The sequence below is a fragment of the Hemiscyllium ocellatum genome, chromosome 12 (genome assembly GCF_020745735.1).
Source record: "Hemiscyllium ocellatum isolate sHemOce1 chromosome 12, sHemOce1.pat.X.cur, whole genome shotgun sequence".
Classification (NCBI taxonomy): Eukaryota; Metazoa; Chordata; class Chondrichthyes; order Orectolobiformes; family Hemiscylliidae; genus Hemiscyllium; species Hemiscyllium ocellatum.
In genome coordinates this window covers 53,191,737-53,215,691 of record NC_083412.1, presented here as the reverse complement: position 1 = coordinate 53,215,691, position 23,955 = coordinate 53,191,737, and the positions used below count along the sequence as shown (strand labels likewise).

General features: G+C 39.5%; 1 protein-coding gene across 1 annotated transcript in view; it reads left to right on the top strand.

Moving 5' to 3' along the window:
• The first annotated feature begins 382 nt into the window (after nt 1-382).
• The window catches only part of med14 (mediator complex subunit 14), a 113,268-nt gene continuing 89,695 nt past the window's right edge, over nt 383-23,955 (top strand). Inside the window, exons 1-7 of the mRNA XM_060833550.1 lie at nt 383-771; nt 11,540-11,566; nt 16,220-16,325; nt 17,669-17,842; nt 18,602-18,731; nt 19,045-19,173; nt 23,736-23,843. Of these exons, the coding sequence (XP_060689533.1) occupies nt 599-771; nt 11,540-11,566; nt 16,220-16,325; nt 17,669-17,842; nt 18,602-18,731; nt 19,045-19,173; nt 23,736-23,843 (847 nt within the window). The 5' untranslated portion in view covers nt 383-598. The remainder of the gene's footprint in view (nt 772-11,539; nt 11,567-16,219; nt 16,326-17,668; nt 17,843-18,601; nt 18,732-19,044; nt 19,174-23,735; nt 23,844-23,955) is intronic.

Sequence of the window (23,955 nt, the reverse complement as noted above, 5' to 3'; positions counted from 1 at the left end):
AACCTGTTGGACTATAACCTGGTGTTGTGTGATTTTTAACTCTCCCCACTGAAGCCACCCGTCCCGAGCACTCTAGGCGTTTTGAGACAAGAGCATTTTTTAAAAAATCCAGGGTTTTTAAAAAATGGGCAACTTTTACTTGTATTCACCTGAAAATGAGGCGCAAAATAGTTGAAGGAAAAGCCTTATAATTTTAGCAAAGGGTATGTAACTTTGCAAATTATTTATATCACCTGCTATTAATTACCTTGTTTTTTTAAAAAAAATTATTTTTGATCCGCACAAAGTGATCTTTGATGATGTTAACCTGAAGCTGGAAGAAACAGAAACTCGACAGCAGTGTTCCCGAAAGTTTCCTTCCGGGTCACTCCTGACAGTTACTTCCGGGTTCTGACAATATGGCGGGTCCTGTTCGGTGGTAGCGGTATCTGTACAACGAGTGTAAAACAGAAAGATCGGAGTTTAACCGGTGGGAGGGAAACAAAATCGTGGTCCTCGGCGATGGAGCGAGAACGGCCTTTCCGATAACGGCCGGTGAACGAGAGCAGATTACATTAGAGGTTTATCGGGGCAGTGGGATCTGTGCTGCGAGCTGAAAATGGCCCCGGTTCAGGTGGAGAGTTCGCAGCTGGTGTCTGCCGCTGGCCCGACCTCTGCTCCGGCCGCTGCAGCTACAGCAGCCGTGGCCGCCAGCCCCGGCGTCCGCCTGAGCATGCTGATCGAATTCCTGCTGCAGAGAACCTACCATGAAATTACGGTGCTGGCCGACCTGTAAGTAGGATTAATTACACCCGAGTAATACAGCGTCCTGAATCCGTTAACTTTCTCCAAGTGTGTCTTTCCTGCCCACTTTTCAGACACTTGCTTTCAGTGAGAAATCCCCGCTCTCTCTTTGGTGCAACTTCTATCCCTGGGGATGCTGTGTACGCTTTACGCTTGGTACCCGAAAACACGATTTAGCATCTTGTATTGCCTTAACTCGTTTTCTATAGTTATGTACTCCAACTGTAACATTCTTATACTTTAAAAACTTTTTTGAAATATAGCAGCAGTTTTACACTAAAGTGTTGTTACAATAGATTAAAACAGGACTTACTTATGCAGACGGCAATTGGAAAGCAAAATAATGCTTATTAAATTTAATTTCAGACTCTGGAACAAGTATTGTTTCTTTGCCTGTTTGGATAAAATTCGATGAGAAACTCAGTTGGTCTGGCAGCATCTGTGGAAAAAGAAACAGCGTCCAGTCTGACTTTTTCAGAACTGAAAAAAGATGGAGAATAGACTATTTTTATACCATTGTCAGAGGGGGCGGAGTAGCAAGTGGAACAAATTATACGGTGTGTAGTGCAAAAGAGAAAGGGGATGATAATGGATTTAGAGGAGAGAGAATTGTTAAATGGGCTTGAATAAAAGCGTGAAAATGAGAAGTTGCTTACAATACATTCTCCTTTGCATAGGTGAGACCAAGTGCAGACTGGGTGACTAGTTTACAGAGCATATCTGTCGGGATAACGCTATCCTTCCAGTTCATTGCCATTTCAGTAAACCACCTTACTCCCATGCTAAAATTTTCGTCTTCGGCCTCTTATAGTTTTCTAATGAAGTTCAAGCCAAACTGGAGAAGCAACGTTTCATTTTCAGCTCAGGCATTTTGCAGCTTTCAGGACTTGATAATGATTTCTTCAACTTCAGAGCATGACCTTCATCCTCCATTTGTCTTACATCACTTGACCCCCACCTGCAGCCAGCAAGCAAGCAGAGTGGGCCAATTTTCTCCCTTTCACGCCTTCATTTGCACCCAATTTGAATCTCTTTCTCCTCTTGAGCGTTATCCTTTCTTTTAAATGGGATGCACTAAGTCTGTTCCACTTGCTTCTCCTCCCCCGGTTTCAGTAGCATAGAAAACACTTTCTCCAGCTCCTTTCAATCACTAAGAAGAATTAGACTGGACTTGACATGTTTCTCTCTTTATAGATGCTGCCCGACTTGTTGAGTTTCTCCAGCACTTTTTTTTAAATTTCAGATTTCTAGCATCTACGTTTAAGATGCTATGTGGCTGTTGGTTCCTAATACCTTCCTGAAGTGGATGTTCAGGTGGAAGTCTCAACATTGAGCTTTAGTATAGAGTCAAGATTGGAGTGTTGCTGGAAAAGATCAGCAGGTCAGGCAGGAAAATTGACGTTTCAGGCAGGAGTCCTTCATCATTGAGCTTTAATATGCCATTTGAGAATGAAGAGCTATTACTAAATGTATTCACTCTCACCTGGCAGGAACATATTCCAGAAAATAACCAGAAATTTTGTACTCCTTATCAAGTGTGGTTTATTTGGCTGAGATTGACTCTTTTAGTGCAAACTGTCGTCGACTCAGATTTTCTTTCTTTCTAAAATAAGCAGTCCCCAAGCTATGATTTTTGATAGTTTTTCTTGTGTTTTAATCATTGTCTAAATAGAGGTAAGGAGAGAAAAAGTAAGGAAATTTTGGAGTCACTTTATAAAACCCAGGTTTGGCCTCACATGAGTATTGTGTCCACGTTTTGGCACCATACTTTAGGGCACGTTTGAAGAGGTCCAGCAAAGAATTGACAAGAATGGCTGTTGGGATGAAGGATAGCATTTACATAGAATGGGGAAACTGGGCTCATTCTCTTGAATACCGAGAAGGTTGAGAAAAAATTTAATAGCAATGTTTGATGTGGTTAGAAGTCTGGACGGAGCAGATAGGAAAACGCTGTTATCATGGCAAAAGGATCAAGCACCAGGGGTGACTGAATTAAGGTAATTGGGTGGCAAATCCAAGCCAAAAGGAAGACTTTGAGTTTTAAAAAATCCTCTGAGTGAGGATTTGGAATTCATTGCTTGACAGTATCTTGAAGATAAATTCGATCGTTTGCTAAAAGTTAATTATCTGAAGAAAGGAATTTGCCGGGAAGCTGATCTAGTTGCATTGCAAATAAATGAGCATGGACAAGCTGGACCAAATGCTCCACTCTGCTTTGACCATTGTTATGATTCTATAATCTAAGCTCTTACTGCCAACTAATTTAGCCTGTCTTTGTGATTTAGCAATGATGCATTACAGATATTGCTCAAAGCTTGTGATGATCGTATTTACAATGGCTTTATAGATCAAATTGCTTGTGGATATCCAAATTAGGAACAGAAATAGGCTATTTGGCTTCTCGATCCTGCTTTGCCATTCAATAAATTCAAGGCTGAACTTGAATTTCAAATTCCTCTATTCCATTTATTACCAATAAGCTTTGATTTCTCTGTCAATGAAAGTCTATGTAATTTTGCCTTCAAAATGTTCGATGACCCTGCCTCCACAACTGTCTGAGGTAGCATTTCAAAATTGCACAGCCTGCTGAAAATATCTCTCTCCTCAAAGGATGACCCCTAAGTTTTAAACGGTGCCCCCTACTGTTGGGCTCACTCACAAGGAAATGCCTTTTCCAGATCCACCTTATCAAATATTAGTTCATGGGGTGTAGGCTTTGGGTTAGAGCAGCATTTATTGCCAGTCCCTAACTGCCTTGTAGAAGATGATGGTGTGCTGTTACCACAGATGGAAGGTACTGTTGAAGGAGCAAGGCACTTGTAATTGTACTCATTACTGCTACTCTATATCAGAAGTGAAGGGAGAATGTGTTGAGGGTGGTCAATGCAGTGCTGATCAACCAGGTTGCATTGTCCCAGATGATGTCAAGCTACTTGAATGTTGTTCAAATATCCAGGCAAGTACAGCGTATCTCACCAACTGATGGCTTGGACTTCTTGAAGATGAAAAGGCATTCAACAGACAGTGAGTTACTGATCTCAGAATTCCTAGTTTCTGACCAGCTCTTGGAGCCACAATATTATATGACTAGTTCAGTTCAGTTTCTGGTCAATGGTAACTCTCAGGATGTTGACAATAAATGTGATCATGGTGATTCATGATGATAATGTTGTTTAATGTTGTGGGGTGATGGTTAAATTGTTTCTTGTGGGCAGTAGTTATTGACTAACGAACATTGTTGGTCATTTATCAGCCCATTGCATGGTGCTGGAAAAGCACAACAGGTCAGGCAGCATCTGAGGAGCAGGAGAATTGACGTTTTGGGCATAAGCCTTTTATCAGCTCATTCCTGATGAAGTGCTTATGCCAAAAACATTGATTCTCCTGCTCCTTGGATGCTGTCTGACATGCTGTGCTTTTCCAGCACCACACTCACGGCTCTGATCTCCAACATCTGCTGTCCTCACTTTCTCCATTTATCAGCCCATGTCTGAACCTCGTGTTAGGTTCTTTTTATTTTTGAAATTCTTACACACTCCGTGCAATTGCAATACACCAACTTCTGTGAACAGCCAAAATTTATTAAGCAAGTACAAGCTTTGGAGGATCTCTTAACACTCTTTGCAATGCTTGTGAAGCATGTCAAGAGAAGCTCTCTGAACAAAGGCACCAGTTTTCTCTTTATACAAACTTTTTACATCACAGTGAGTAATGCCCACAAGCCCCGGCTACACTCCCTCAGGCACATGCCACTCAAGGCACAATGCAGTGACATGATCATCTCGAAACAATGTAATGTAAATCATCTCTTAATGGCAAGATCTGGTGTAAATGTTTTTTTTAAACTACAGGGTGTGGTCGGAATTCTAACTGCAATGTCCTTATTGATTCTGAATTGGAGATGATAATGTAAATTTACTCTGAATAATAGGAGATGATGATGTACATTTTTTGTTACATTGTACCTGCATGACAGAGAAACATACCACCCCATCCCCAGGGCATCTAATTTCTTGAAGGTCAGCAGAACAAATTAACATCGCATTTACTGCATTTGGGCATAAACTGTTTCAATATCTATGGAATCTAGCATTATGCAATCTTCATAAATATTTACTTTTCTGTACTTCTGTGGATTGAGATAGTAAAAGGATAGTTTTAAAAACCAAGGATTGTGGAAAGGTTTACTGTATTTCTTGAAAACAGGTTACTGATGCTCACTGTTAGTTTATTCACTGTTTATTCATACAAGTTTAGTTGCAATAAAGTTGGAGCTAAAGGATATGTACAAAGGAAATTTTGGCATGCAACGAGTAGCTGATTGATTTGTGGAACTGTGACCAGTTGTTAATGACAGGCGTTCTGCCAGGCAACAACGATAATTCCATATAAACAATATATCAGAAATTTTATTCGTTTGACCCAGTTGCTATGTGCCTTCTGCAAGCAAGTGAAAGTATCTAGTGAATGTAGATTGATTTGTAGAAAGTCCTGACAAGACAAAAGCATCATCCCGGAGAACCCTTTGGTGAGGGACCATTGAACTACCTTTTCAGTCTTTACATCCACCCTTAACCGCCATCATTTTTTTTCTGTTTTTATGGGCTTTATGTGTATTTAAGCGGTGTTTTATATGGTTAGACTTAACTAGAAGAGTTACGTCAATCGTTCATAATGGTTTTAGTTGTAGCTAGAATCTATTTATTGAAAGTGACTAATAATTGTTCTGTGTAGAAACATGGTCCTTGCTTTCTGTCAACCTGGATCTAAAAGAGGTAAATTGGGAATTTAGATTAGATTAGACTTACAGTGTGGAAACAGGCCCTTCGGCCCAACAAGTCCACACCGACCCGCCGAAGCGCAACCCACCCATACCCCTACATTTACCCCTTACCTAACACTACGGGCAATTTTAGCTTGGCCAATTCACCTGACCCGCACATCTTTGGACTGTGGGAGGAAACCGGAGCACCCGGAGGAAACCCACGCAGACACGGGGAGAACGTGCAAACTCCACACAGTCAGTCGCCTGAGTTGGGAATTGAACCCGGGTCTACAGGCGCTGTGAGGCAGCAGTGCTAACCACTGTGCCACCGTGCCTCCCTTAAAATGTGCAAACTCTATACAGTTGCCTGAGGCGGGAATTGAACCTGTGTCTCTGGCGCTGTGAGGCAGCAGTGCTAACCACTGTGCCACCATCGTTCTGCTTTTGCATATATTTATAAATCCTTAACCTTCACGAGCCAAGCAGACCTGACAAAATCTAAACTGAGTATGAATGGCAGGTTATTCCTTTTACAAGTGCTGCTTAATAGTGCTGTTGATGATCCCTTCCATGATTTTTGTAATTGAAAATAGGTCAATGGGATGGTAATTGGCCTGGTTGGATTTTCTATGCGTGTTGTGCATCCCTGAGCAATTTTCCATGTTGCTGTGTAGGTACCAGTCTAGTAGCTGTACTGGAACAGCACAGTTTAGGACACTTAGTTTCAGAGCACACATCTTCAGTACAATTGCTGGGATGTTGTCAGGGCCCAGAACCTTTACAATATCCAGTGTCTTTGGCCTCTTAAAGATATTGTGGAGTAAGTCAGTTGGTTGAAGAATGGCATTTGTAATATTAGGAGATGCCTGAGATGGAATATCCACTTGACATTTTTGTTTGAAAATGGATACAAGTGTTTCAGCCATGTCTTTGAACTGCTCTGGGGATCGAGATAGTTGTAGAGGTTCCATCTTCTGTTAATTTAGTTCTCAACCACAGTTGATGATCGGCTGTGGCAGGAATGCAGAGCTGAGTTGATTTGTAGGACTACTTATTCCTGATGACTGAATGAATGCTGTTTCCACTGTTTGACCAGTAAGTAGTCATATGTAGCTTCGTCAGATTTTAAATTCATTTTCAAGTATGTCTCCTTAAAGTTACTGAATCAGAATTATCTTCCGGCTGGATGGCAATGATAGGGTAGGGGGCATGTGGGGCCATGAAGTTACAAAGTTAAGAGTCTGGTGCTGGAAAAGCACAGCAGGTCAGGCAGCATCTGAGGAGCAGGAAAATCAATGTTTCGGGCATAAGCCCTTCATTCAGGCTTATGCCCGAAATATCAATTCTCCTGCTCCTCGGATGCTTCCTGACCTACTGCGCTTTTCCAGACTGTCAACTTTGATCTCCAGCATTTGCAGTCCTCACTTTCTACTGTGAAGTTACACAGTGTGTTTGAATACAGTCTGATGTCCCACAGTGCTTCATAAATGTCACATTTTTGAGCTGGGAAATGTATTCCAAGTCTGACTCGGTTTAGCACAGCTGTGGTGCCACACCACATGATAGATTATAAAGGAAAGATCAATTTGTCATGGTCTTATCAAACCACTGGGTTGCGCTTTCATTAAAGAGAGATGATTGGTAGTTACTTAATCTGGAGGTCACCATAACTTAGGGGAGAGATTGAGATGGAGAGTACTTAATGGTAATGTCAGCTGGTGCAGCAGTTGGACCCATGCAGTTGGCATTGTTAAGTTCTTTTTCCCTGAGGTTCCTTACATACTTGATGCAACTGCAACACACCGTCTTTCAACAGCAACCAAATTTTATTAAGCACAGTACAACACCAGTTTTGGAGAAACCCTGAACACTCTTCATCATGCTTGTGAGTCATGCCCAGGGATCTTTGAACAAAGGAAGCAATCTTTTATACAAAATCTTTACATCACAGTTAGTAATGCCTACAAGACAACCCCCAGTCACTCCCTCACAGTCACATGCCATTCAAGACACAATGCAGTGACCACACTATCTCCAGAAACAATGTGATGCAAATCACCCTTAATGGCCAGATCTTGTGTGAATTGTTTTATTTTGTAATTATAATGAAGTAGTCAAATTCCAACTGTACTGTTCTTATTGATCTCTGAATACAGGGTGAAAATGTAAATCACTCCTGAATGGCAAGAGATTGGAATGTAAACCTCCCACATTCCACCTATAAAACAAAGACACACCACCCTACTCCAGGGGCATTCAATGTTTTGCTGGTCAGCAGAGCAAATTAACTCTTTGATATCACAGCATCACTCAGCATTGCAGACCAGCCATTCAGGCAACCGAGCATTCACCCCCATGAATATATCTTCAGTGAAAAGACGGGACTTCACCTCCTGTATGGATGCATCAGTGACAGATGGATTTGTGAGAATGAAGTCAAGTAGATAATTCCCATGTGTTGGTTCCATCACCACTTGTGGCAAATCCAGTCTCGCAGCTTCAATATGCTTCAACTGAACCACTCTTTACTCTTCTAAATCCAAGTGAAAACAAGACAAGTCTGCTCAGCCTTTCCTCATAAGACAACCTGCCCATTCCAGGTATCATTGTAATAAATTGCTGCTTCCAATGCATTTACATCTTTCCTGTAAACAAGGAGAAAATAAGTATACACAGTAATCAAGATGTGGTCTCACCAATGCCCTGTGTAACGTAGCATAACACCCTTACCTTGATGTCCTGATTCCTCTCATAATAAATATTTGCTTGTTGTGTTTACGTATTAACCTTCTGTGACTAATGCACGAGAACACACAAATCTCTTTGCATCTCAATTCTGCAGTTGCTTTCCAAAGTGAATAATGTGATGAAGCTATGGCTTTGAGGTGTATTTTGTCCTTTTTTTTCGAAAGGAAAGTTGAGACACCGGTGAAGGGTGATTTGCTCAAAGCCAATATTGTGAACAGTTTGTGAGGCCTTGGGTTTTTAAAAATTAGTTGGAACAATAGAAGCAGCCTGAATGGGTGTGGTCAAACTGCCACAGAGCCAGGATTTTGAAGTTTAGCTTTTAACATTTGCTGAGGTGTTAAAGCTGAATCTAGAAGCCCTTTCTGTTCCTCCTCCTGTTACAGCGAAAACCTGGGGTTCTCTTTCTGGCTGCTTTAATTGTATGTGAGACAAATTTATTTTACTGAACTTGTCTTTGCCAAATGTGTGTTTGTTGGATATTACTATATTGGAACTGTTAATTAGTATTAGTTAATGGATATATTATTTTGTTGTTTGCTTCAATGGAGTTATAAGTAAATCAATACTTTTATTTAATGCAAAAATAAAGTGTGTTTTGCTTAAAGTTGAGTAGTTTGATTAATTGAATTGCATCTAGATCACAACGCCTTATACTGATTCTAACCTTATCTTATTTTAAAGATATCATCTTAATATATTTTGTGGGGGGTTTGGTCTAGTCCAAACAGTATTACTTTTTTTTCTTCCTGCCAAAGTGAACGAGTACCCATTATTCTACCTTATGTTCCATCTGCCAGATTTTGTCCAATCATTCAGTCTATCTATATTCATCTGCATCCTCTTAATATCCTCTTCACAACAAGCTCTCATATCTATCATCTGCAAATTTAGCAACCATGCCTTAACTCCCTTGATTTAAGTCATATAACTTATAAAAAGCTGAATCCTTCAGGACTTCATTTGTTACATCCCGCTGATCAGAAAAAGACCCATTTACGCAGATGAGCTAGCTGGAAACAATCTTCTGACGATACCAATGTGTTACTTATTAAGTTCCTATTTGGATAACATACATATTTTACATTGATCCAAACCAGAAGGTTCTTTTCAGTCTAAAATGCGTCATCTAACTGACCCACTGTAAAGCTTGTAATGCATTTGAACAGTATTATTATTTATAATATTTTCACAGGATCCTAACTGTGAAATTGCTCGCTGTTAAATGCAGTTTCAATGCACTCTCCAATTCTATTTGAATGGTGTCGGTAAAGTATCCAGTGGCAATTGCTGTTCCATTACAATCTGTGTTTTGTGATTTTACTTATGAAGCAGCGACCATTGAGACAACAGCTTAACTTAAAAAAAGATGTCCTATATATCATTATAAATCCCAAAGTTTAACAAGTGTAGGTATCCTGCCTGTTCTAAAATGCAGGTAATTGAATTGCATTGCTGAATTAACTATATCTTTGAGAAAGACAGTAGTAAAAAGATTGTGTCTGTCAAGAATCTCTCAGCGCATTTTTCTTGCTTTTGGTGCAGTGTGGTCAGTGATTCATTGTGCTCTTATAACTGCAATGTATTGATGCAGTGCATCCCTGTTACTTAGAGCTGATGGTGTTACTAACGAATGGAAAACACTTTTACACATGGTGCTCTTGAAGTGCAGTGGAAGTGTCCCTAGCTATTGATCAGGTTGCCTGGGTTCAACTTGTACTTGTGCCAGAGATGTGTAATAATATGTCTGAACAGTTTGATTCGGAAATACCCAGCTGTATCATTATTGATGTGTTTTGATTCTATGACACATTCATTACAGTATGAATGTCTAACACAAGTCTCACGTAACTACTTTTCTGCAAGATTGTCCTATTCACCCTGCTGTTATTGCTGTTCTTCCCCATGAGTCAAGGGTGATTATGTTGATTGACATAAATCTTCAGTGCCCTTGTAGAACCTTGGCTGTTCACTCTACTTTCTTCTGTGATCCTTCTGTACTTCAGAGAACACCAGCTTTGTCACCTAGGTGTGTCTGTGGAAACAAAATAGCAAACCCAAGAGAGCCACGTACTGGCTATTTTTTGTTTGTAGCACAGAGCCTCCCCTAAAAATATTCAATTATTGTGACATAACATGGAATGTATGATTATTCACTTAAAAGATGATGTAGCAGTGTAATATTCTGCAATACCTTAAAACTCGTTCACATACTAGTTTAAAGAGTTTGTGTTTAAAATACATTTTCAACTTGTATATATTGTGAATGAATTGGTCATGTTATTGATTGAAAATTGTTTATTTTATTCTGGTCATAATGCTAATAACCTCTACAACAGGGCCCTACACATCTGATAATGTCTGTGTACAGTGAACTATCTACTGAACACTGAATTGCTACTGAAATAATTAATAGAAAGAGCAATTTCTAAGCTGCTAACATAGGAATTACTGTTCTGCAATTTAGAAAAAGCAATAGAATATTTATAGATCAGTGATTCAATTGAAGTATCTGCTAGCTGAATATATGAGGAGAAAGTGAGGTCTGCAGATGCTGGAGATCAGAGCTGAAAAAGTGTTGCTGGAAAAGCACAGCAGTTTAGGCAGCATCCAAGGAACAGGAAATTCGACATTTCGGGCATAAGCCCTTCATCAGGAATAGCTGAATATATGCACAAATAAGTAAGACCCATCTGTTTGTTAACAAATGTTAGTCAAAGAATAAATTTCAAGCATATTAACTTGTACTGGTGAATGTCTGGTGCCTTCAATATATTGTTTGGTGTTGTTAACCTAAATAAATATTCCATCACACCAATTCTATTAATGACTCACTAAAAAGTGGTATTTTGTCACAATGAACAAATCTTTGATTCAAGCTATGATTGCTCAGAGTTTTACGGACACAGGAGAAATTGTTTTTGTTTTGGAATCATTTATATGCCATGTCTGAAGATAATTTAGTTATTGTACCCTGCCTTCTGGATCACTTTGGAAAGCTTCCACAATCCTTGATCTTCAGTTGTATCTTTGGTTATCATCCTAAACTGTCTGAAGTTTTTAAATGGCAACACACTTCATCTCATGATAAAGCTCTTTGAGATGTTTAGCACAATGAAAGACAAGAGAGTTGAAATTGTTATGTATCAACTTTGTATCTAAAGTGTATAGTTTTCAACTGAGAATAAACCATATGTGGAGCTTTTACTTGCGTTGGTTAGTAACCGATCTTCTGTTCTTTTTTAGGTTACCTCGAAAGACTGACATGGAACGGTAAGTGACAGTTTTCAATTAATTTTTCTTCATGCATTTAGTGTATTTAATTTTAAAAAGGCTGATTTTATATTTTTATAAATGGAAACAACAGCAATGATAAAGAAACCTATCTCAATAAGTCTTAATGTATTGACATTAGTTTAAATGTTTTTTTGCCAATTGATGTAACCAGTTTTATTTTATAAATTGAACTAATTTACTTGCCAGTAATAAAAGTACTTTTGTGATGTAGGGTTAACGTTATTCTAAGCCTAATTGGAGGAGAATGGCATTTAATTGTTTTGAGATGCAGGGCTTTAGACTACTGTTCCAAGAACATAACATTACATAAGAATTCCCCAGTGACTTAGTCAGTGAGCTATTAATAAAGGTAGAGAAACTAGGAGCTGGAGTGGCCCATTTGGCCCTGTTATGGTTTTTTTTTAATATATTCGTTCATGGATGTGTGTGTCACTGGCTGGAGCAGACTTGTTGCTCATCCCTCATTCCCTCGAGGGCAGTTAAGAATCAACCAAATTGCCATGAGTCTGGAATCACATTGAGGTCAGACTAGATAAGTATGGCAGATTGCCTCCTTTTTAAAGGGCATTGGTGTACCAAATGGGTTTTCCCCTTGATAATTGGCAATGGTTTCATTGTCATAATTTTATTCATATTTCCAAACTATTATTGAATTCAAATGATCTCATTTGCCATGGTGAGATTTGAACCCAGGTCCCCAGAACATTACCTGGGTTTCTGGATTAATAGTCCAGCAATAATACCACTTTTTGATCATCCAACTGTGTACCCTGTTCCTGCCCATACCCCATAAAACTGGATCGAGTTCCTTCTTGAAAACATTCACTCTTTTGGCCTCAACCACAAATGAAGCCAATTCAAGAGAAGACATTCCCACATTAATTTATGGTTCCGCTGATTCAGTAGTTTTAGCTGGGTTGGCAGGAAGATGGTATCTGTTTTATTGGCTTAGTTGCGATGTCGTAGACTGGCAATTCAGGGCCTCCGGCTCATATTCTACATGTATGGAATTAAAAACTAGTCTAATGGTGACTGTACAACCATTGATAATCAAAGTTTGGGAGAAGATTTGTAGCTCTGATGTTCTTTGTTATGGTTCTGTTCGTTGAGCTGGGAATTTGTGTTGCAGACGTTTCGTCCCCTGTCTAGGTGATATCCTCAGTGCTTGGGAGCCTCCTGTGAAGCGCTTCTGTGATGTTTCCTCTGGCATTTGTAGTGATTTGTACCTGCCACTGCCGGTTGTCGGTTCCAGCTGTTTGCCGCAGTGACCAGTATATTGGGTCCAGGTTGATGTGCTTATTGATTGAATCTGTGGATGAGTGCCATGCCTCTTAGGAATTCCCTGGCTGTCCTCTGTTTGGCTTGTCCTATAATAATAGTGTTGTCCCAGTTGAATTCATGTTGCTTGTCATCTACGTGTGTGGTTACTAAGGATAGCTGGTCATGTCGTTTCGTGGCTAGTTAGTGTTCATGGATGTGGACCGTTAGCTGTATTCCTGTTTGTCCTATGTAGTGTTTTGCATGGGATTTTGTACACTACATTGGTTTTGCTCATGCTGGGTATCAGGTCCTTCGTCCTGGTGAGTTGTTGTCTGAGAGTGGCTGTTGGTCTGTGTGCTGTTATGAGTCCTAGTGGTCGCAGTAGTCTGGCTGTCAGTTCAGAAATGTTTTTGATGTATGGTAGTGTGGCTAGTCCTTTAGATTGTGGCATGTTCTCATTCCATTGTCTTTCCCATGGGCATCTGTTGATGAAATTGCGGGGGTATCTGTTTTTGGCGAATACATTGAATAGGTGTTCTTCTTTTTGCAGTTCTGGTGTGCTGCAGTGTGTTGTGGCTCTTTTGAACAGTGTCTTGATGCAACTTCTTTTGTGTGTGTTGGGATGGTTGCTTTCGTAGTTTAGGACTTGGTCTGTGTGTGCCGCTTTCCTGTATACCTTTTGTGGTGAATTCTCCGTTAGGTTCTCTGTACCATCACGTCTAGGAATGGGAGTTGGTTGTCCTTTTCTTCCTCTCTAGTGAATCGGATTCCTGTGAGTGTGGCGTTGATGATCCGGTGTGTGTTCTCTATTTCTGTGTTTTTAATGATTACAAAGGTATCCTCTACATATATGACCCAGAGTTTGGGTTGAATTTGCGGTAAGACTGTTTGTTCTAACCTTTTGCATTACTGCTTCTGCTATGAGTCCAGAGATAGGTGAGCCCATGGATGTGCCATTGAACTGACAACCGGAAGCGGCAGGTACAAATCACTAAGTGCCGGAGGAGACATCACAGAAGCCTAAGGTCTAGTTGAGTTGACTCCCCAACCCTCCATACTTTGACTTCCCACATGGATTGATTTAATTGATGAAATGATCCAGAACAGCTGCTGAAAATCAGTCTTCTAGCTGTATGCACTTTTTGGTTACCTCTTTGTAAAATCTCTGATCATTGTCTTCATTTCTTTCTGCTAAAGTCACTGTTTGTTGATCTTTTTCTAAGTAAGGTTCACCAAATAGTACAAGTTTTCTTTTTAATTGCCTTTGTAATTTGGAGCCCACTAGCAAGCTATGGTTTGTTACTGTGACATTTTTGAGTCATTGTTACCAGGGTTACTATTGATTGCCTTTTGACAGTATTGCTTGCTGTAGTGTAAGTTATTCCATTGTCTTTAATGTGGAATTCGATTTATTTTGAGTTGTATAGTGCAGAATAGGCCCTTTGGTCCAACAAGTCTGCACTGATAAAACAAAACTCATCACCTATCGACCATAAAACCAATTTCTATCCCTTGGCCTATAGCCTTGACATTTCAAGTACCTTTTTGAATGTTGAGGTTTCACTACAGCCCACCAAGGCAATGCATTTCTTCACCTTAAGATTATGCTGCCTCATTATTGACCGTTCATAGGGGGACAACTGCTTCCTGTTCATCCTATCTATGAGCCATATAAGGTTGTGAGGGGCAATCAGATTCCCACTTCAGCTTCCTGTGCTCAGAAGAAAACAACTTCAGCCTATTCAACCTCTCCTGGCTAAACTGCTCCAAACTAGGCAGCATCCTGATGAATCCCCTTTGTGCCCCCTCCAGTGCAATGACATCCTTCCTGTAGTGCGCAACCAGGACTGCACACAGTACCCCAGCTCTGGCCTAAATACAGTTAAGTACAGCTCCAACATAACTTGCCTGCTCTTATAATTGATAAAGGCAAGTGTTCCGTATGTCACCTTAACACCCTGTTAATCAGTCTGCTGCCTTCAGGGATTTGTGGCCAAGCACTCCAAGATTTTTCTGTTTCTCTGAACTTCCTTGTGTCCTGCCATTAACTGAGTGCTCCCCTGTCCTGTTACTTGCAAAGTGCATCACCTTGCTACTATGAGGATTAAATTTCATTTTCCACTGATTAGCCCATCTCACCAACCCACCTATATCCTCCTGTAATCTCAGACCACCTTCCTCACTATCAAACATCCAGCCAATTGTCATGTCATTCACAAACTTACTTATCAGCCCCTGACATTCTCATCTAAATTGTTTATCACAAACAATAAGGGACCCAGCACTGATCCCAGTGGTATAGCACAGAACACCTGTTACCAGTCACATCAACAGCCATCTGCTACCTCCCTCTGTTTCCTACCACTAAGCCAATTTCTGATCCAACCTGCCAACTTGCATCCTGGATCCCGGGTGCTTTTAGCTTTCTATCAGTTCCCCATGTGATATCTTGTCAAAGACTTTGCTCCAAACCATTTAAGCTGCATGACCTGCTCTACTCTCGTCTGCACACCTGATCACCACTTCAAAAATGAATCAAATATGTTAGGCATACCCCCCCCCCCCACCCCGGCCGAAAAAAAAAGCTCTTATAAAACAATGCTGACTATTCCTGGTCAAACCTTGCCTCTCCAAGTGAAGATTAATTCTCTCTTCTAGAATGTTTGGTAGTTTCCTTACTAATGATGAGACTTTGTGGTAATTCCCTGGGTTATACCCACCACCTTGCTGAAAAGTGGAACATATGAGCTGTTCTCCAGTCCTCTGCTTTCTCGGTGACTAGAGAGGAATTAAAAATCTCTGCAATTTCTTCCTTCTCCTCCCATAGCTGGGATGCAGCTCATCTAGAACTGGTGATTTGTCCACTTTTATATCTGCCAAAACCTCCAATGCCTCTTCACTCCCTGCATCAATCTGCTCAGTCTCTCTCCCAAAGTCTGGACTTGGGTTGTTTTTCTCCCAAGTGAGGACAGGTATGAAGTGCTCCCTGAAATGTACCCCTTCAACCACCTTGATCACCTGTTTGGCTTCATTCCCAGAATTTGATACAGCACTGTGCGAGCCCTTGTAGGACCTTCTATAGATTGGCATAAAAAGCTCTGCTGAATATATATCTGCTCCTCTAAACCCTTTACACTATGACTATTGCAGTTTATGTTGGGGAAATTGTAGTTCCATATAATTACCCCATTACTATTACTACCTCATTACTCCTCCACTGCGGCTGACCACTTGCAAAAGTAATAAATAGTTTGTGTAAAAATCTAGCATGGTAAAGCTCGTTCATATAATACATAATGAAAATATTCTTTTGTATTTGAAAGTGATGAAGTTTGCAAAGCTTACAAAAGTGTTGGTTTCTTTCTGCAGAAAAATTGAGATTGTTCAGTTTGCTAGTCGAACGCGTCAACTCTTTGTCCGTCTGCTCGCACTGGTAAAATGGGCAAGCAATGCTGGAAAGGTGGAAAAATGTGCGGTAAGAATGGAAAGATTCATGAATGTATCACTAGATGGATGTTTATCTGAATGAAAAAGTAACAGATTTTAAACTTTTTTGCTTGGAAGTATCCAACATATTTTTATTCACAGGGTGTCATTTGACCCCCCATCTCAAAGCAAAGCTGCTAGAATTTCTGCATTTTACTGAGGAGATGTTGTGTGAGTGATATTAAGAACATACTGTCCCTAAAAGGGAACTTAAAAATTATCACTCCAGACTTATGGAAAGGGATTTGAGAGACAACGCTTTCATGGAGAGGGTGGTGTGTGTATGAAATGTGCTGCCAGAGCAAGTTGTGCAGACAATTACAACATTTTTAAAAGCATCTGGATAGATACATGACTAGGAAGGGTTCAGAGGGATATGGGCATAATGTTGGCAAATGGGTCTAGATTAATTTAGAATATCTGGTCGCCTTGGATGAGTTGACTGAAGGATCTGTTTCCATGTTCTATGACCTCTAATTTTGCACATAGGTCATGTTAAGTGGAACCAACACAACTTGCCAGTGCAGAGCCTTGCTCGGCTTCCTACTGAAACGCCACTTGAATTTTAAGGGAATTCGCTTGCCAATCCCACAAGCTGTTTGGAAAGAATCATTTGCTCCAAAAAAAAACACATTCCCAGTAGTGAGACAGTTTGCTTGAGTAGTTGTCTAAAGTGTCTTGGTATCAGTTTACTACTGGTTAAGATATTGAGTGATGTAATGGGGTGACTTGCCTTCAAACCTCAACACCAAGCAAACCAATGTGGAGACTTCAAAAACCAGATTTCTTTTCTTTTCTCCCTCACTCCCAAGAGGTTAGTTCTTGGTGGGTAACTGAACAATTGCTGATAAACACATTTTAAGGCTTTCCTCTGTAGACGTTGGGTACCAGAAACATCTAGTGTACAATTAAATAACACTGATCACAGGTGAAATATAACTATAGCGCCTTAAAAGGATGAAAGCAGGAAAGCTGGTCATTTTCTTGCAACCTTACCGTTTTATATAGCATTGTTTTCAACCACACTATCCTGAAACCAATTAAATATTTCTGAAGTATGGTCACTGTTGTTACTTTGGTGACCTTCTCCCATTATGTCTCCTGTTTGGACAACTAACAAACTCCAATTCCACATGTTTTAACTTTCTCAGTTTAGATTATTTGGGGAACTCAATTAATCTTGTTTTTGGGTGACTTTTAGCTGTCACTACATTGAAAGGCACAAACCTTGAGAGGAGCTCCTTATTTCATTTTTGTTGTTTTGCAATGTTATTGTACAGTTTGATTGCCCTGTCCACAACATTATTAATTCTTCTTTCTTCTTGCATGTAGATGATATCAAATTTCTTAGATCAGCAGGCATTCATCTTTGTGGACACTGCTGATCGAATGGCATCATTAGCAAGAGATGCTTTGGTTCATGCACGCCTGCCAAGTTTTGCGATTCCATTTGCTATTGATGTTCTAACAACAGGGTCGTATCCTCGCCTGCCCACTTGTATTCGGGTGAGCTACTGGCCTGAACTCATAAAATCAGGATTGTTACGTATTTATTATAGTCAAGTTCTGTCTGTAATTTGTTTATTTCAAACCCTGATTTTCCACAAATTAACTGACTCAACTTTTTTAAGATGTTAGTAGCTTATCAGTTCAGGATGTTGTTAACTAGATTGTACATTTTCACCTGACTTCAGAATAATGAAGACCTTTGACTAAAAAGGGAGAAACTGTTTTCACTGATCAGTGAGTTTGTAACAAAGGACATAAGTTCTAGTTCTTCTCATTAAAATATTAACCGGTGATATTAGGATTTTTTTTTCTATGTATTTTTGTACATGAAATGCCCTACCAGGGCATCAGTGAAGGCAGATTTTAACAGAGAAATGCATGAATAGATAAAAGGAAAGAAAAATGCATTTGAGAATAGGATGGGGGAATGGGCTGAAGTTAAAGGCACTGGGCAATATAGTGATCATTTCACTATTGAAGTAAATAAAAGTCCAGCTTTCCGTGGGACTCACCTATGAAGCAAAGTTAATGCGCAATGTATATTTTGACTGAAGTAATTTTTTTTAACATGGATGTATGGAGAGAAACAGCATATTAATTAAACTAACTAGGTTCACAATTGTAATAATTGTGAGCATTAGACTTGCAAACACAACAATCTGATTCTTTGCATTTGCAATTGATGTTCAACACAATGGCTTCTAAATAAATCATGACGAATTGTTCTGAAATTTATAATGCTCACATTGTCAACAGGATAAGATAATTCCTCCAAATCCAATTACAAAAAGTGAGAAACAATCCACACTTCATCAGCTTAATCAGATTCTGAGACATCGACTGGTGACAACAGACCTTCCTCCACAGCTGGCAAACCTTACTGTCGGTAAGAATTTCGTACAGTTTGGTTTCAGTTAAGTTTATGTAAGTTTCACGTAAGACCCATTATTGCAGGAACCTGTAGCTGTCACTGTTTAAATCCTTAAACTTTTAACTTTTGCTTTCTGTGAAAGGAACTGCCATTGAAAAATATGATGTCACCATCATTGTTGTTTCATATGGGATGAGTTTGGGTTTAAGAAAGCTTCTATTTGCAACCTGATAGTGAGAGTTCAGTACATGCTGTAGTCAGGTGAGTTAGGAAGTGTTCTCCTAAAATTTCAAATTCTGAACTTAAAATATTTTTACTTTCTGCAAAGCGAATGGACGTGTGAAATTCCGTGTTGAAGGTGAATTTGAAGCCACACTTACAGTGATGGGTGATGATCCTGAAATACCCTGGCGACTACTCAAACTGGAAATACTAGTTGAAGATAAGGAAACAGGAGGTAATTTGTGGGCAAGCATGAGTTAATAATTTATGTTCAAAGTAATCTGTCAATTACTACTTCATACTAAAATATGATCTGGGCCGATATAATTTCTTGATGAATCCTGGGAACTCTCACCTTCTTAATAAAGAAAGGCGCTTCTCCATTTCAGTGAGTTTGGACTTTCATCTGCTATCCTAGACAATATACCAGCTCATGAAATAATGAATTTTATAAACAAGCCAATACAATACCATGAGAAATGACTGTAAAACATTCTTTGTTTGGTGTGCATATCTGCTTGAAAGCATCCTATGCTACACTTCAGCAGCCTACTTCTGTGGTTTGGATTTTGTAAAACAAAAAATCATCCCTGTCTTGTATTTCCTAGTTGGTACTGGCTTGGTTGCTAATTCCAATATTTCCTTTGTAAGCAATCATTCTATTTCTGTTTAAGTACTGGTACAATGTTTATAATCTGTAAAATATATGTTTTAAAGTATTTTTCCTGGGCATGTTCTACTGATTTTCAAATTTTTATCATATCACTTAAACACTAAGCTCAATGACTGAAAACGTATTGATGATTTATGTTCATATGATAGCATGCAGATGTACTGAGATAAATGAACAGGTATTTGATTTCTATTGCTTATGAGTTTAAAGGTTTTATGTCTTTTGCTGAACATTATATGTCATTGATTACCTGGGAACTTGTTTAGCAGATCAATACACGTTGAATTAGGCAAAAAAAGACAGATATACAAGGATGTTATTGTAAATCTATAGTTTAACTCATCAATTTCTGCCTATCCTTTCTAGTGCCTTTCACTGTTCAGTAGCCAACTCCAGACTAGGGAAACCTTTTTCTTTTTGTTAATTTATCTGGCTCAGGCAGTTATGACACACCTTAGTGGCAGGTGGGACTTGAACTCCAATCTTCAGGCCTAGAGGTACAAAACCACAAAGCCCTTGAGAAAGAACCCAGCCTTTTTTTAAAATAACCTAGCCTTTTTTTTTAAAATTACCGACTTCTTTTTAAAAATTACCTACCACTATAATAACTGAACATTCAATTAATAAAGGGGCAGAAGAACACAGCTCTTTTTTTTAAAATCAATCTCTTGTGTGTTATGTTACACACACCTCTGGAGCAGATAGAACTTGAATATGGGCTTCCTGGCTTAGAGTTAGGGACAACATAAGACGTAGGAGCAGAATTTGGCCATTCAGCTCATTAAGTCTGCTTTGCTATAGTTTAGTGAGATTGTGGCTGATCTAATTATTCTCAACTCCACTTTCCAGCCTTTACCCCATAACCTGATTCCTGTACTGAAAATGATTGGTTCTGCTATAACTGTGTTTCTTCAACGTGAATTGGCTTTAACATGATAGAAGAGTTTAGCCTGTTATTTGTAGAATGTGAATTTTGCTTACCTGTGTTGGCTATCACACGATTCCGGCCCCATTAATTTAAACAAAGTGGCTATTGCACGATTTTCTTAACATGAGATCACACGAGAACAGAACTATCGCATTATATCAGAACCGACTGTCAATATCTGTCTATTTCAGCCTGGAATATATTAACCCAGCTATGGCAGTTCTTTGCAGTGAAGAGACTACAGATTCACTGCTTTTTGAGAGATGAAAGTCCTCATTACTGTCTTAAACAAATGACTTCTTATTTGAGATAATGCAGTCTGGACCTTGACTCTCCAACAATGTGAAACAACTTTCCACATCTATCTCGTCAAGTCCCCTAAGAATCATGTATGCTTCAATAAGGTTATTCTTCTTTCTTCTTATTCCAATGAGTACCGGTCAAGCCTACTCAACCTTCTCTCACAAGACAGTCCCTCCATACTTGCTATCAGCTTGGTAACTGTCTCTGGATTGCTCTGGTGCTAATATATCTTACCTTAGAAAGATTGCACAACTCCATTTGTGTTCTGACGAGTGCCTTGTATAATTTTAGCAAAATCTTCCTACTTTTATACTTCATTCCGAATGCTTTCCCTATTAACTGCTGAACCTGGATGCTAGCTTTTTGTGATTCATGGATTAGAACATCCAAATCCCTCTGTTCTGTAACTTGCTGCAGTCTTTCTCCATTTAAATAATATTCAGCCTGTTTATTCTTTCTGCTAAAGTGTAAAACCTCACATTTTCACAGATTATATTCCATCTGCAAAGTTTTTGCCCACACAGTAAACCTGTCTACATTACTCTGCAGACTACAACATCCTCACCACTTGCCTTGTCATCTATTTTTTATATCACCTGCAAATTTGAGGATCATACGTTCGCAGACTTCTTCCAAGTCATTAGTATATATTGGAAATAATTGTGGCCCTGGCTTTGATCCCTGTGGCACACCATTTGTTACACTTCTGCAACAGAGCCCTCAAGCACCCAGCTCTTACTTTTCATAATTTGAGAACATAACATGAAATTGCTTAATTACCTAACTAACCACAAAACAAATGGAAACTACCCGAGACAGTGTCACAGAGCCCAGCCCTTGATTTTTCTAATTAACGTGTTCAGACATGTTATAACATATATTTGGGCCAGGTGGGATTTGAACTCCACCTTCTCACCCCAGACATAGAAACATGAGACTGCTCCACAAAAGCTCTTAACTTCTGTCTGAAAAGCCACTGCAAACTCACCCAAACGCCTCCTGCATCTGGTATTTGCCAGGCAGTCTCCCAAATATTAACCAGGCCTGATCTGTCTCGCTGCTGACCACAGATGAGTTTGGGCATTTACAGTCCGCTATGGTTGTAAGAGTGTGCATTGTTTTTTTAAAGCCAGGAATTGACAAGCATGTCCACTGGGTCAGTGCAACAATAACCAAAAGAAAATGCCCTATTGTTTAAACATTTTCAATTAACCTGTTCAAATATGTTCTGACACATATCTGGGCAGGTGGGACTTGAACCTGGACCTTCTGACCCAGAAGTAGGGACATTCCCACTGTGCCACAAGAGCCTTAATCATTATCTCTTAGATATTTTCTCATCAATCTGTTAAAATATGTTACTGCACAATCCTGGAGCAGGTGAGCGTTGATTATGGGGAATCTAAGAGTATCACCACATTGCCACAAGTACCCGAATCGCTTCATTTTAACCAACCTGTTCAGAGATGTTATGACTCCGCTCCAAAAACAGTTAGGACTTGCATCCATGTCACCTGGTTCAGAGGCAAGGACCCTGCCACTGCACCACAAGAGCCCTTCTTCCATTATGCATCACCTGCTATCACTCAGCTCTGCAGTTTGTTTAAGCTGCACTTTGAACTCTGACAGACTTCCTTTTAAAAATATAATTGCATTTATTTAAGTACGCAAGGATGAAAAATGTCATTCCAGATTTCCACTATTAAATTGAGACATCCTTCTAGAAATTTCAACAGTTATTCTGTAGAGGCATTTCTCATAATGAAACAATTCGATAATTGATGATGATATCTACCCACCTAAGCTGAGAGATTTCTTTTTTTTCTTCTGCTTTAAACTGGTAATACCCTAACTGTTTTCTGTAAAAACTCTGACTGTGACTGTAAGCACATTATCCCAGAAAAGCCAAGTATCTATGTAACATTCTATATTTTGTGTCCTTTTTACGTGTTGCATTTCCTTCATGGTCTTTGACAAGTAGAGCACTATGTCAACAACATCAAAAGTCAGAATTGGAACAGCTGTTGTATTTTTCCCCAGTCGTCTTTATTACCTTAGCTTCCCTTGCCAAGGGACAATTTTTCCCATTTTCTCCCACAAGGAAAATTTCAAATCCTCCTGCACTGGAAATTCCATTGCCATAACTTGTGTGAGGTGCCCGGTGGGACTTGAACCTGGGTCTTCTGGCTCAAAAGCAGTGATACTGCCACTGCAACACAAGAGCCTTAATACATAAGCTGTTTCTTATTTTCTAATCAAACTGTTCAGTGATGTTATTCCACACTTTTGAAACAGCTGGGTCTTAAATCCAGGCTCCAGAGTTAAGGGCATGACCATTGTGCCACAATTAACCTGATCAGAGATATTACTGCACATCACAGGTGCAGGTTGAACTTGAATCCAGGCCTCCTGGTCCAGAGGCAGGTGCACTAACACCATACCACAACAGCACCCTCGAAAGCTGCTCTGATGTTTTCTAAGCTGCTTGTTCAGTGATGTTATTATGTACCTTTTGAAGCAAGTGGGACTTGAGCCTATATTTCCTGATTTAGAGATAGGGACATTACCCCTGCACCATAAGAACCCTGAATACATAAGCTGTTAGTCCAGTGAGTATTACCTTTTGATCAACTCTAGAGCTTAAACATTTGACCCTTTTGAGGTATCTGCATTTCTGCCGCTAATAAATTGACTGACTGTACTATGTTATTATTCAAGAATATTGTACACAGTTAGAAATTGAATGAACCACTAAGGAAAAGTACATAATTTGAATTTTGTACATATCTCGGAGTATGTTTTTCTTGTAACTTGGAAAACTTCAGATTGAGTTTTAATATTGATGCTCATGATGGCTTAGTAGTTTCTAATGTGTCTGAAACTGTTATTTCAGATGGTCGTGCTTTGGTTCATAGTATGCAGATCAATTTCATCCATCGACTGGTACAGTCCAGACTCTTTGCTGATGTGAAGCCTCTGCAAGATATGTACAACTGTTTACGTATCCAAATTCTTAATAGTATACAATCTTAGCAATATTTAAGCTGAACTTTTGTTAACCTCTTGTCTGAACATTGATATTACTAAGAACAACTTGATTGTCTAATGTTGAC